The sequence below is a fragment of the Emiliania huxleyi genome (assembly GCF_000372725.1).
Source record: "Emiliania huxleyi CCMP1516 chromosome Unknown EMIHUscaffold_123, whole genome shotgun sequence".
Taxonomy (NCBI): Eukaryota; Haptophyta; order Isochrysidales; family Noelaerhabdaceae; genus Emiliania; species Emiliania huxleyi.
The window spans coordinates 395,892-408,687 of NW_005201360.1; the positions used below are offsets into that span (position 1 = coordinate 395,892).

Here is a 12,796-nt window from a genome sequence, read left to right on the forward strand (position 1 = left end):
CAGCGTCGAGCACACTCGGTGTCAGAGCGTCGCGCCAAATCAGTAGTCTCATCACCGAGTGATTGCTGGCCTGTGGCGTATGACCTCGCGCGGATATCACCAACGACGAGCATGCGAAGATAGGGAACAATATCTTGTACAGGCTGTGCTCCCTGCTGTGCCACGGCGTATGCCGATGGGCTGCAAGAGCCGTATCTTCCCTCCTTGAGGCAGAGGCGCCGCGATGCACGAGAGGCGTAGAGAGGCTGGCGTGCCCCGCACCTCCCGGTTGGCAGTAGGAGGGCCCGCCGGTGAGACCACTGTCTGATTTTGGTGCCGACCATAAATTATCGCCACTGGAACGCATGCTACTTACAGCTGCTGTCTGTAGACTGTACAGAGATGCCAGCACCCCCCACAGGCAGAGCGCTCCTGCTGGGGGGGGGGGTCCGGACCCCCCCAGCAGCAGAGTGCTGCTGCTGGGGGGGGGTCCCAACCCCCCCAGCAGCAGAGCGCTGCTGCTGGGGGGGGGGTCGGCCATGGCTTTAGATGTGCAGGGGGGGTACCGAGCAGTGAGCGGCCGCTCCTGCGAGAATTGGCGAGAAACACCCGAACAGAGATAGGAAGAGGTAGACGCCCGAGGGTGGGCGACGGCTAGCACCGCACTCCTCTCCTTAAAATCCCTGTGTGGTGGCGGCGTGCCGTCCTGATGCCTTCAGCGCATTTTTTCTTTTTTCTCCACGACACGTGTCTGCACGTTGTGTTTTGTTGTAGTCGCAGGCGCGTTTATACCAACTTACCATTCACATTGTGTGATCTGAGCCGCCTGTAAAATAAATGGGAGTGCTGCTCGCCACCCTTCGACTTCTAGATACTAGAATTGCGAGCGAGGAAGCAAGAGAGTGTGAGTGTTAGAGTTGTTTTGGAAGCAAAGAAAGAAAGAAAGAAGAGAAAGAACCCAAAGGAGGGATGAGAGGACGGCACGCTGCCACACAGGGTTTTCACGGGAAGGAAGGTGTGTTGCTAGCCGTTCGAGGAAGCAAAAAGAGTAAATGGACGCCACTACAAGTCCGCCGACTAAATGATTTTCGGCCGGCCGCAGCGCGCAGGTCGGGCTGGACGCGGCTGTTTTGGCCGGCGGTCGGGATTGGACACCAGCTTTGTCGGCGCGTCAGCGCCGAAGAAAATTTTGGGAGATTTTCTTATACTCCCGAGCTCCGTGTGGGTTTTGTCAAACGAGATTGAATCTTGGAATCTGCTGATTTTCCCCTTGACGTTCCCTTCTCGCTTCTGGCCCGCCGCGCTCACTGTACCTAGCGGCCGTGACTCACCTGCTTCGGGCGCGCTGCTCCTCGGGGATGGCGAGAAGCGGCAGAGGTGATGCTCATAGCTGAGCTAGCCCCAGATGCCCCGTTTGCCCCACTGCGGCGCCGCGCTCGTGCCGACATGCAAGTGGGTACAATGCACCCCGTTGTAGGGATGTGGCGCGAGAGTGAACATCTCGCGCCTGGTCGCCTCGCTATAAAGAGCTAGCACTGTCTGCGCAGCCTGTAGGGCAGCATCGGCGTTCTTTTTGATCCGATGGTGCTTCCACTGATTGCACCGCGCCTCGCTGTGCCTTCTCGGAGCCGGGTGGAAGCGGCGGCCTTCCGATGGGACGCGTCCAAAGTGACCCATCCTGCAGCACATGACGACCGCCCATCGCGTGTGCAAGCGTGATCACGCGCTGCTGCACTAGCTGCTGCTGCTGCACTGGCTGCTGCTGCACCTGCGCCTGGGCGCGTGTGAAACCCTGCCACCGCGGGTGCGGCCGCGGCCGCAGTGGTGTAGGCGGACAATGATGATGCCGCGCGGGCGGAGGCGGACGCGAGGACGCTGCCGTCGGACAAGGGGTTGCTATCATACGCAAGCACGAGCCGTCGGTGACGCGACGGCATCATCACCGTTGGCCAGCTGCTAAGCGCGAAAACCTGCCCGTGTGTCGGATGCGTCCCCAACTTGTAGCGCTACATCTTTGGACACACACCGGCGGGCGCTTTCGAGGGCATTTTTTCTAACCCCTGGACCTATTTTGCGGCACGATAGCTGGGCTGCAACATACACAGACATACACTCGACTGCAACGGCGCGCAGCGCCGAAGAAAAGTTTGGTTGTCGAGCGGCGGCTGGTGGGGACGCCGTTGTTTCGCAGCTCGGTCGGGCGGGCCGCCCTGCGTTTCCCTGAGGTGAACTGTATCGTCGTCGTCGTCTCTAGCCAGTCACTCTAACTCTCAGAGATGGGCTAAAGAGGATCCGGAGCGCGGTAAGACTCTGGGGCTCTCTCCGAAGGGAGCGTAGCGTACGCGGAGGGAGCTCAGAGTTACCCCGTTCTCTGGAACCTCTTGGAGCAAGAGGAACTCGCAAGAGACGAATGCGATTCGATCGGGCGGTAGATGAGGGATGGTGGTGGGTCGCTTGAGAACTGGTCGATTGGCGTCTGTCTGAGCAGGAGCCGACGCTAGTCGGGAGCTGTGTCAGGAGCCTCGTGGCGCTCGGAGGTCCCGCGCACAAAGCGGCGGGCAGCGGCGGGCGCGGGGGTAAGGGTTCCCGCCCGCTAGGCGCTGCCCTCTGCGCCGAGGCTCGACCCGCTTCTCCTCAGTTCACTAGCACAAACTGAAGTTTGTTTATCATGAACTGTATCGTCGTCGTCGTCTCTAGCCAGTCACTCTAACTCTCAGAGATGGGCTAAAGAGGATCCGGAGCGCGGTAAGACTCTGGGGCTCTCTCCGAAGGGAGCGTAGCGTACGCGGAGGGAGCTCAGAGTTACCCAAATCACCGGAGCGAGGGAAGGAGCGATCCCGGGGTGAGCGACTCCGAAGCGTAGCGCAGCGCGTGAAGGATCCCCAAATTGAGTGAGTGACGGTCCTATTCGGTCTCGCCCTCCGAGCTCGGGGATGGGGCGGCTCAGTGCGCGAAGCGGCACTGGTCCCCCTGCCTGCAATAGCCGGCAGCGAAGAAGCGGCACCGGGGGACTCCGGTCTGCTCGCTCGTGGAGTCGTCGCGAGCGCTGTCGGTGTCGCAGTCGCCCGACTCGGAGTCGTCAGGCTGGCTGCCGGACTGGTCGTAGCCGTCCTCGGCGTCGGAGCCGCCGCCGTCGGACGGCCCCTCGTCGCGCGGGCACGCCTTGGAGGAGAGGTGCTCGAGGTGTGCTCGTTGGATCAGCCCCTCGCACCCCTCGAGGGCGCCTTTGAAAGAGGGCGGGCGGTGGAGAATCCCTCGGATGAACTCCCCAACCTCTTGGTCGTAGTCCCCGAGGGCGCGCTCGACGATGGCGGCGATGCCGCCGACGGAGAGGTCGCCGCCGGTGAGGGACCGCAGGCACCAGTCCGCGAGCGCGCCGGCGTCTGCGCGTCCCGCCTCGCTGCCGAGCAGGAGCGTGGCGACGGGCGAGGCGACGGCGCGGAGGATTCGGAGAGCCTGCTCGAGCTCGCGCTGTTCGTCGGTCCCTGCGCCGTTGGCGCCGAGCGAGCGTCCGGCGAGGTCGCGCAGCCGCGACAGATCGAAGCTGCAGCTTGCGGCATCGATGAGCAGCTGGTGGAGATCCGCGGCCGGTGCGGAGAAGGCCGCGCCCCTTGGGAACAGTCCCTTGACGGCGCCCTCGATCTCGTTTCGGAGCCCTCTGCGCGCCTCGTGGATGTACGAGGGGATCGCCATCGCGCTCGTGCGATGCCCCTCGGCGTCGACGCAGCCGTTCGAGAGGATCGCGCGCAGGACGTCGGTCCTGGCGTCCGACGGGGCGAGGTCGGCGGAGAAGGCCTTGCCCTCGGCCGCGGCGACGCGGACGGCCCTAGTGACGGCTTTGCCTCGGATGGCGAGCGCGGACTCGGGGCCAATGGCTCTCGAGAGCTGGCCTGGCTTGAGCAGTGGGAGGCGCCGCGCGCCGCGAGACGCCTCTTCATCGCTGTCGCTGTCGGAGAGGGCGATTCCGCGCGAACTCCCTCCGCTGGCGGCGTAGCCTCCTCGGTCACGTGTCGACTCGACGGACGGTGTGGCGCGCTTGCGCGACTGGCTCCTCGAGTAGAGCGCGATGGCGATGTCCCGGACGCCGTCGAGGTCGCTCGGGCGCTTGAGGCCGCAAAGCGCCTCGTAGAGGATCGGGTCTTCGAGCAGCGACGCGAGGCTCGCGATCATGAGCCTCGCGGCGATATCCGGCTCCTCCTCGTCGATGCTCTGCGGGTCGGCGCCGGCCATCCGCGCGAAGCACTTGACGCTGAAGAGGGCGCGGAGGACGGTGCCGCTGTCCGCGCCCGCGGGGGTGATGGCGGCGAGCACCTCCCGCCCCGCGTCGAGGATCGAGCGCGTACCTGCGGCGCGGAGGCCGGCGGTCCGGCTCTCCCCTTACGAGTATCGTCCCGTATCGGTGTCGCGATTGCCGGGCGGGCACTCGGGGTGGGTCACCACCTGTCCCCGGCGCGCTCGGCGGTGGCGAGGGAGGCTGGTGCTCCGGGCTCGTCAGCGGTTCGCCGCCTGCCGGGGGGGGCGACGCTGCGGGTGAGCGTCGTGTCGCGACTGCTCTTGCCCGGACTACCGTGACGGTATCGTGTCGTGCGTGTTGCGTCGGGGCGCGAGGGCCGGTGTCATGTCGGGTGCCACGGGGCTGGCGTGAGGGCCGCGTCCGCCGCTCGACCGGTGGACTTCCGCCGGCGGAGGGGGTGCCGTGTCCCTTGGCGCTTGCGGGCGAGGGAGCCGTGTCCCAGTACTCACCGGTTTGCCGGGTCATTGTATCGTGTCGGGGCGCGAGGGCCAGTGTCGTGTCGGGTGCCGCGGGGGCTGGCTCGAGGGCCACGTTTGCCGCTCGGCCGGCGGGCTTCGCCGGCCGAGGGGGTTGGGCGCCGCTTGGCGGGGCCGAGGGTTCGCCCTCGGCCCGAGGGATCGCCCTCGGTACTCGCCGGATCGCCGGGTCATCGTGTCGTGTGGGGGCGCGCGGGCCAGTGTCGTGTCGGTGCCACGGGGGCTGGCTCGAGGGCCGCGTCCGCCGCTCGGCTGGTGGGCTTCCGCCGGCCGAGGGGGGGGGGGGGGGGTGCCCCTTGGCGGGGCCGAGGGTTCGCCCTCGGCCCGAGGGATCGCCCTCAGTACTCACCGGATCGTCATCGTATCGTACGTCAGCCGTGTGACGGAGGGATTCGCCCTCGGCCCTCGGAGGGATCGCCCTCGAGGGCCACGTCCGCCGCTCGGCCGGTGGGCTTCCACCGGCCGAGGGGGCATGGGTGCCGCTTGGCGGGGCCGAGGGTTCGCCCTCGGCCGGAGGGATCGCCCTCAGTACTCACCGGATCGCCGGGTCATCGTGTCGTGTCGGGGCGCGAGGGCCAGTGTCGTGTCGGGTGCCGCCGGGGCTGGCTCGAGGGCCACGTTCGCCGCTCGGCCGGTGGGCTTCCGCCGGCCGAGGGGGCATGGGTGCCGCTTGGCAGAGCGGGGGGGGGGTGGACGGTCACCTGGATCGTTGAACTCGGAACGTTGGCTGGGGCTGCCGACGAGCGGCGCGGGGGGCGACGTCGGCTCCGCGACGCCGTCGGCCCGGGAGCAGCCGCGCGCGGGGATGACCTCGTCGTCGCTGACGAGGAGGTTGCGCAGCGCCTTCTGCATGAAGGAGAGCATTGACGTTGCCGGCATCGGTAGTCGTTCGGTTCGGCCTGGCTGCCCTGCGCGCCGGGGCGCCCGCAGCGAGCGTCGCTGGCGGGCCGGCGGGTAGCGCCGCCTCCGCTCGCTTGAGAACTGGTCGATTGGCGTCTGTCTGAGCAGGAGCCGACGCTAGTCGGGAGCTGTGTCAGGAGCCTCGTGGCGCTCGGAGGTCCCGCGCACAAAGCGGCGGGCAGCGGCGGGCGCGGGGGTAAGGGTTCCCGCCCGCTAGGCGCTGCCCTCTGCGCCGAGGCTCGACCCGCTTCTCCTCAGTTCACTAGCACAAACTGAAGTTTGTTTATCATCGACGGAAAATCATTTCTAGTGGGCGGACTTGTACCCACTCTCGCTTGTCCACGATGGACGCCGCCGACCTCGGATCGCTTCCGACTCGGGAGCTGCTTCACCGGTGTCGCGCCGCGGGCTTGGACCTCGCCGGCCTCAGCGACAAGCGCGACCTCGTCGACGCGCTGATGGCGCACGAGGTGGGTACAGTGACGGACTCGCCGATGCGTGAGGCAGAGGTTTCCGACCGGTACAGCGGCGGAGCTGAGGCCTCATGCGAGGCCTCATGCGACGAGGACGCGGAGGAGATGTCCGAGCGCGAGGCACAGGCGGGCGAGCCTGAGGGCGAGGGCGAGGGCGAGGGCGAGGGCGAGGGCGAGGGCGAGGGCGAGGGCGAGGGCGAGGGCGAGGGCGAGGGCGAGGGCGAGGGCGAGGGCGAGGGCGAGGGCGAGGGCGAGGACGAGGAGGAGGGCGATGGTGACGAGGAGGAGGAGGCGGAGCTGATGCGGCAAGCGCTGCTGATGTCCACGGAGACCGAGGCTGTCCTCTCCGGCCTCCCCATCCGGGAGCTGCGCGCGCGGCTGCAGGCGCGGGGCATACCGACGGTCGGGCTCGTCGAGAAGGCGGGCTGGTCGCCGCCTGGTCGCTGGAGTGTGAGGAGTGTTCCTTCACTCACAGTCGCTGGAGTGTGAGCAGGCGGAGCTCGTCGCCGCCCTTCTGCGCGGAACGGAGCAGCCGGACGAGCCGGCAGGCGGCGAGCGGGAGGGCGTGGCTCCCGTCCCGAAGTGCGACGGCGATGCCGGCGATGCACAGGTCCTGCTCACCTTCAGCCAGCGGGCGCGGCTCCTCTCGGCCGCCGCGGCAGGAAGGCCCACCCTGGACGGGACCGGCAAGGCGGCGGCTGGCGCCCTCCTCGCGGCCTCTCCTCGGGTGGGGTGCTGTGGACCCGTCTCGGAGCTCTGCCCCCGCAGGTCGTCGTCCCTCGCTCGTGGCTGCGCGCGCTCGCTCTCGTCCTCGGAGGCGAGCAGCTCGGGCCATCTCGGGTCTATCTCGGGCCATCTCGGGCCATCTCGGGCCTGTCTCGGGTCTGTCTCGGGCCCGTCTCGGGGGGTCTGTCTCGGGCCCGTCTCGGGTGATCTCCGCCCCCCCCCCCCCCCTCGGCAGGCGAGCTGCCGCGCACGCTGCTGCTGCGGCGCTCCCACCGGGGCGGCCGCCTGCTTCATACTCGGAGCTTTCTCAGGAACTTTCTCGGAGCCTTCCTGTAGGCTTTCCCACCGCGAGTCGGCCGTCTGCGTCGGAGTCGACGAGTTTGTCGAAGACGCCTCCATTGCGGCGGCGGGCGGCGGTGGCAGCTTCGACGGCGGCGCTCTCGCGGCGGCGCTTGTCCCGCGTTGGGTCCTCACTTCGCTCGGCGTCGCTGCCGGCGAGGAGGCACTCGTCTCTGTGGTCGCGTTGCCGCGCGCCACGTGGGTCCGGCTCCAGCCCCACACGGACGCCTTCGCCGCCTCGCTCGGCCGCGACGCAGACCCGCGCCAGCTGCTGACGCAGCTCATCAACCGCTTCGTCGCCGTCTCGGTGCGCGGCAGCAGCGTGCAGCGGAGCCACTTCCTAGACACTTCCTAGACACTTCCTAGGCAGCAGCGTGCAGCGGAGCCACTTCCTAGACACTTCCTAGACACTCCCTAGGCAGCAGCGTGCAGCGGAGCCACTTCCTAGACACTTCCTAGACACTCCCTAGGCAGCAGCGTGCAGCGGAGCCACTTCCTAGACACTTCCTAGACACTCCCTAGGCAGCAGCGTGCAGCGGAGCCGCGGAGAAAGGAAGGCCTCTGTCGGACCCCTTCCTGGGCCTTCCCCGCAGGTCGGCGACACCATCCAGCTGGCGATCGACGGGCAGCGGCACGCGCTAGACGTCACCGCGCTGCGCGGCACGCCGGGGGAGCGGTGCGGGTTGCCGGGCACGATGCTTGACGTGGGCGCCGCGCTGCGGTCCCTCGACGCCAAGCCGTGGGCGTGCGGCGTCTGCACGCTGATTAACCCGCCGGGCCGCGCCAGCTGCTCGGCGTGCTCGACGCGGCGGCCGGAGGACGCGGCGGCCGGAGGCGGAGGCGGCGGAGGCGTGCCTGTGCGGTCCGCGTGCTTGGTAGACGTCGACCTCGAGGTGGACCTCGCGCCGTCGGCCGAGGCGGAGGGGGTGGCGGAGCGGGAGGCGGAGGCGGAGGCGGAGGCGAGGCGGCGGCAGCAGGCGGAGGCGGAGGCGTGCGCGGCGGCGGAGGCGGCGGCGGAGGCGGCGGCGGCGAGGGAGAAGGCGGAGGCGGAGGCGGAGGCGGAGGCGCGGCGCAGGGTCGCCTCCGACGCCCTCGGCGCGCTCCTAGGGTCACGCGGCGGGGAGGAGGCCGCCCTGCAGTGTGCAGTCCGGCGGCCCGACGGTACGCGGGGCACCGCGCGGCTGCGGCCGGAGGAGCCGCTGCTGGCGCTCTGGTGGCTGGCGGAGGCGGAGGCGCCGGCGGGAGAGGCGCTGCCGCCGGGCTTCCGCCTCGCGACGGGTTTCCCGCGCCGCCTGCTGGAGCGGCCAGCGGACGGCGGCGTCTCCCTCTCCTCGCTGGGACTCGACCCGGGGCAGCACCTGTTCTTTGTGGAGGCGTGAAGTGGGAGAGAGGGTAGAGCGGAACCGGATGGGCTTAGCCAGGAATACGTGGCTGGGTTCACAGCGATTGTAGGTAAATGAAAGAAAGAAAAGAAAGAAAACTCAGACAAACCAAGGGAGGGATGGGAGGACGGCGCGCCGGCCACCACACAGGGATTTTTAAGGAGAGGGGTGTGATGCGCTAGCCGTCGCCTCTGGGGGGAGGCGAGGGCCCTAGGGGGTACCCATGCGGGGGGGGGATGGGGTCCCCCAGCCCGCCGCAGGCGCCGATTTTTTTGACATTTTTTCTTTTTCGCGCGATTTTTTACTTGTTTTCATGGGAATTCGGCGTACTTGCGGCCATGCTATCACGCCTTGCGACATCCTTTCGGCGCTGCTGACCGTGCCATGCTGCTCAACTGACCGCCTGCATAGCTCGCGGCCTTAGTCTTCGGCATTCAGTGACGACCTGATCGTACGGCCAGTAGGAAGGTGTCCTTCCAGCGCGTGCACGCTTCTGACGCAATGCGCGTCACAAACTGCCTCGGATTGGCTGCTGGCACTCTCGAGGCTATGCCTACACAGCCTCGCGCGCATGGGCAGTCAAGAGGGACCATGCACCTTCTCAGGACAGCGCCGGTGCCTCTCTCTTGGACCGGCAAACGTGGTGGTCTCGTGTCACCAATGCAGACGTCGGCCTGTCTGCTGTCTGGAGTGATCTGTCGGCGGTCAGTACGACCGATCAGGTCGGAGTTTTCTGATGGTTGGAGGGTCTATCTGTATGTACTCCTCGAGATCTCTCCAAATCTGCCCTCTACTCAACCGTACTCATTCGGGAAGTCGGTGCTAACGGAGACTAACGGAGCCGGAGCCCCGTTTCCGCACTGCTGCGCGGCGCACGGTGCCTCCGGGGGCCCCATCCTCCCCCCAGAGGCCGTCGCCCACCCTTGTAAGAAGAGGGGTGTGATGCGCTAGCCGTCGCCCACACAGGTATTTTAATTGTAGGTAAATGTCAGGAACTTTCCTTTTTTTTCGACTCGCGCCCCCCCTCCGCCTCAGTAGCCCTGGCCGGTGCGCCTGCAGAGTTGAAGTTCCCGAGTAAAAATTCGAACACATTCTCTCACGGTGACCAAAAAATGTCCAGCTCAGAGGCACCTCCGGAGGCAGGCCGCCGCACGCCGGCGACACAGCTCCAGCCTGGGGGGTCGACGGGCCCCCGGGGGCGACGGGGGTGCTCTCCGGCCGCGGCGGCCGAAAACGGGGACCTCTAGTACGGTCTAGTAATGAAGTGATGCACTTGATGCAAGGGTGCCATTGTGCTCTACTACAAAAGTTGTGTAAGATGCCCAAGTCTCAGACACTGAATCCTTAGCGGAGCTGAGTTCTGACGGTGTGAACACGAGCAACCGGAGTGACGACCGGGACCGGGCCGCACGCCGGGAGTGCCCCCGACTAGCAGTGACGGGCGCGGATGAGCGAATGAGAGGTCGCTGTCTGTGGGAGATGTGTTATTAGAGACTAGGGCTGTCTATCTCTCACCGAAAGGGACCTCTCATTCGCTCGTCCGCACCCGTCACTGCTCACGGAGTGCTCCGCGTGCCGCACCGGCCGCCGCCGGCCGCCGGCCGCTCACGGTAACGGAACAGTGTTACTACTCCGCAACGTTGAGATGGATCAAACTGAATAGTGCTCCTGAAAGCCCTCTCTCTGCTCTGCCACACAGTAGCAGCTCACGACTAGCAGCTGTTGTGGCTGTATTTGTAGCCATTTTTAGGCTTCAACTGGTCCCAAAAAATAGTAGCAACGCCTCATGAAAATCAGTCGAAAAAGCCCCAAAAAATCGGCGCCTGCGGCGGGCCTCCTGGGGCTGCGCCCCAGACCCCCTTGACTGGGGGGACCCCCCCCCAGAGCACCCCCGTCGCCCCCGGGGGCCCGTCGACCCCCCGGGAGCTCCAGCTGTCGAACTGACCCGCAGCTCCTCTCAGAGCGGGAACTGTGACGAAAGTTGACTGAGGTGGTTGTCAGGAAACATCATACGGATCACATGGTGACTCTCTCATGACGGGAGACCGCCCGACCACTCCTGGGTGGCACTGCCACCGGTGTCGCTCGACGTCCTGTCGACAGCGTGCCGACAGAGAGACACAGACCATGTGGGACGCGTCGAGTATCGACCTCTACTGCTTACCCAGCCTTCGAGTGTATCCTGGCTGTGGTCCCACACCCACTGGTGTCCATCTCAGAGACCGCAGGAGGTCATGAGGATCGATGGGAGTGCCAATCCCACAATGCCTAAAAACCCAGCGCAGTATCACATTTTAGCCCCCCGCTACCCAGTCGCAGTCGTGCGACGTAGCGGGGGGCCACAACTACGTTTACGAAAACATAAGTAGTCCCGCGAGGTGTGAATTTGGCCGCCCCAGTAGCCCCCTTTCCAATGGCTTGATTTTGGGCGCGTCCCCAGAGCGTCCAAACTTGGATGGGCGCGAACCGTATCTCGCAACGAATCTCGCCGGCCTCACCGGCCCTCTTTGCTTTGACCGACGCCCGTCCGCTCGACTGGCCGATAAAGAGCGACCCGTACGACGCGCACTTGTCGTCCTCCCTCCTCGCCAAATGACGGCCGCCCCCCGACACCGACAGTCGCGCTCCGCACGCCTTCAAGGTCAGCTGCGGCCGAGCGACGATCGGCCCGTCTCCGATCGCTGCCGCGGTCACTCTCCGGCCCATGACCCGCCTGCCGATCACCTGTCTGCCTCGCCGCGCGCGGGCCGCTCGCCTGCTCGCCGCCGCCGCCGCGCGTCCCCGCGTCGCCACGCTTCCCTGCACCTGACGGCGCTCGAGCTGCACAGACGGCGCGCTCTGGCAGACATCCATCCAGGGCCGGTGGGCTAAGAGGTAAGAGCACACCCAGCGGGCCAGATGATTGGCATCGGGTTGCGGGCAAGAGACAGGCAAGAGAGCCCTAGCCCTGGGTGGGGGGTGCGCGTTCGCAGGGAAAAAGGGCCGTAAAGTAAACACGGGTCTCCGAGGGTTAGTTCCGAGAGAGATTTTTAGCAATACCAAACAACTCTAACACTCGTTTGTTAGTTCCGTGTACCTACCGCTACCGGGTTTCCCCTTAACTGCAGAACGCCCCCCCCCCCTCTCTCTCGGACTCGGTCGGAGCTAACCGAATACGAGAATACTCTCCGAGAGTTTTGGACCCGCGTACCAGGTTTCCCCTTCACTGCAGAACGCCCCCTCTCTCTCTCTCTCGGTCGGAGCTAACCGAATACGAGAATACTCTCCGAGAGTTGGACCCGCGTACCAGGTTTCCCCTTAACTGCAGGACGCCCCCTCTCTCTCTCTCTCGGTCGGAGCTAACCGAATACGAGAATACTCTCCGAGAGTTGGACCCGCGTACCAGGTTTCCCCTTAACCCTTTTACGTACACATTTCGAGCGAGTGAAAACCAACTCCTGAGCACGGCGCCGCAGGCGCCTGTTGATAGGTCCAGGTGATAGCCCTGGATGGGCAATGCATTCGCCTACCTGGGCCTCAGATCGCCCGACCGCGTCCCGGTGCTCTGTGGTCGGATTTGTGACGCCGCCGCACCGCGCCGCGGCCGGGGGCCCGCCGGAGGACGAGGATGGCCGTGACGGACCGGGACGAGCTCTGGGAGGTTCAGTGTCAGTGAGTATATTGTAGAGGCCACCCATGTGCACAATCTCTTGACTGAGAGCTAAGCCAGGGGAGGCGATGCCGGGGCCGTACAGCAGCTTGATGGTGCTTCGCCGGCGTAGAAGCGGCCGCGGCGGGCTCCGGGTGCCTGAAAAAGACGGAGTTACGTGGGCTGTGGGAGAGTTACTGTCGACTCAAACGACACTGTGCCGTAATCCTCTCATATATGGCTAAATATTTACCGAGCCGTTTTAAAGTTCCACCGCTACGACTGGAGATATATCGAGATTTATTTGGTCCTCAGGACCCTTATGAAGCAAAAGGGTTAACTGCAGGACGCCCCCTCTACTCGGAGCTAGTGATACGGCAATACGTACCGCCCCCACGCAATACCTGTACAGGTAGTGCCGCGTAGTGCTGCGTAGTGCTGCGTAGTGCCGCGTACTGCTGCGCGCGCGCTGGCAAATTCTTCCTTCGCGCTCTTCGAACACAAGAGCGGCCAACGGCCTCTCCATCATGGAGCAGCTCGGCGACGACAACCCGCCGCTCTCGCCGGCAACCGAGGCGTGGCTGGGTGCGCGTAGACTG

The 12,796-nt window shown here is 65.8% G+C and overlaps 3 protein-coding genes across 3 annotated transcripts; 1 reads left to right on the forward strand and 2 right to left on the reverse strand.

Annotated features, from left to right (window-relative positions):
- Positions 1-1,374: 1,374 nt before the first annotated feature.
- EMIHUDRAFT_225303 (hypothetical protein) lies at positions 1,375-1,916 on the reverse strand (the record flags this gene model as incomplete). The annotated part of the gene is made up of 2 exons (XM_005790081.1): positions 1,375-1,657; positions 1,771-1,916. The coding sequence occupies 2 exons, from the start codon at positions 1,914-1,916 to the stop codon at positions 1,375-1,377; spliced, it is 429 nt and encodes a 142-aa protein (XP_005790138.1).
- Positions 1,917-2,922: 1,006 nt separating this feature from the next.
- Positions 2,923-5,613, reverse strand: EMIHUDRAFT_225304 (hypothetical protein; the record flags this gene model as incomplete). Its single annotated transcript, XM_005790082.1, has 3 exons — positions 2,923-4,322; positions 4,420-4,485; positions 5,451-5,613. 3 exons carry the CDS (start codon positions 5,611-5,613, stop codon positions 2,923-2,925), a joined length of 1,629 nt encoding a protein of 542 aa, XP_005790139.1.
- Positions 5,614-5,993: 380 nt separating this feature from the next.
- EMIHUDRAFT_109724 (hypothetical protein) lies at positions 5,994-8,566 on the forward strand (the record flags this gene model as incomplete). The annotated part of the gene is made up of 4 exons (XM_005790083.1): positions 5,994-6,572; positions 6,616-6,854; positions 7,185-7,494; positions 7,781-8,566. 4 exons carry the CDS (start codon positions 5,994-5,996, stop codon positions 8,564-8,566), a joined length of 1,914 nt encoding a protein of 637 aa, XP_005790140.1.
- Positions 8,567-12,796: the final 4,230 nt, after the last annotated feature.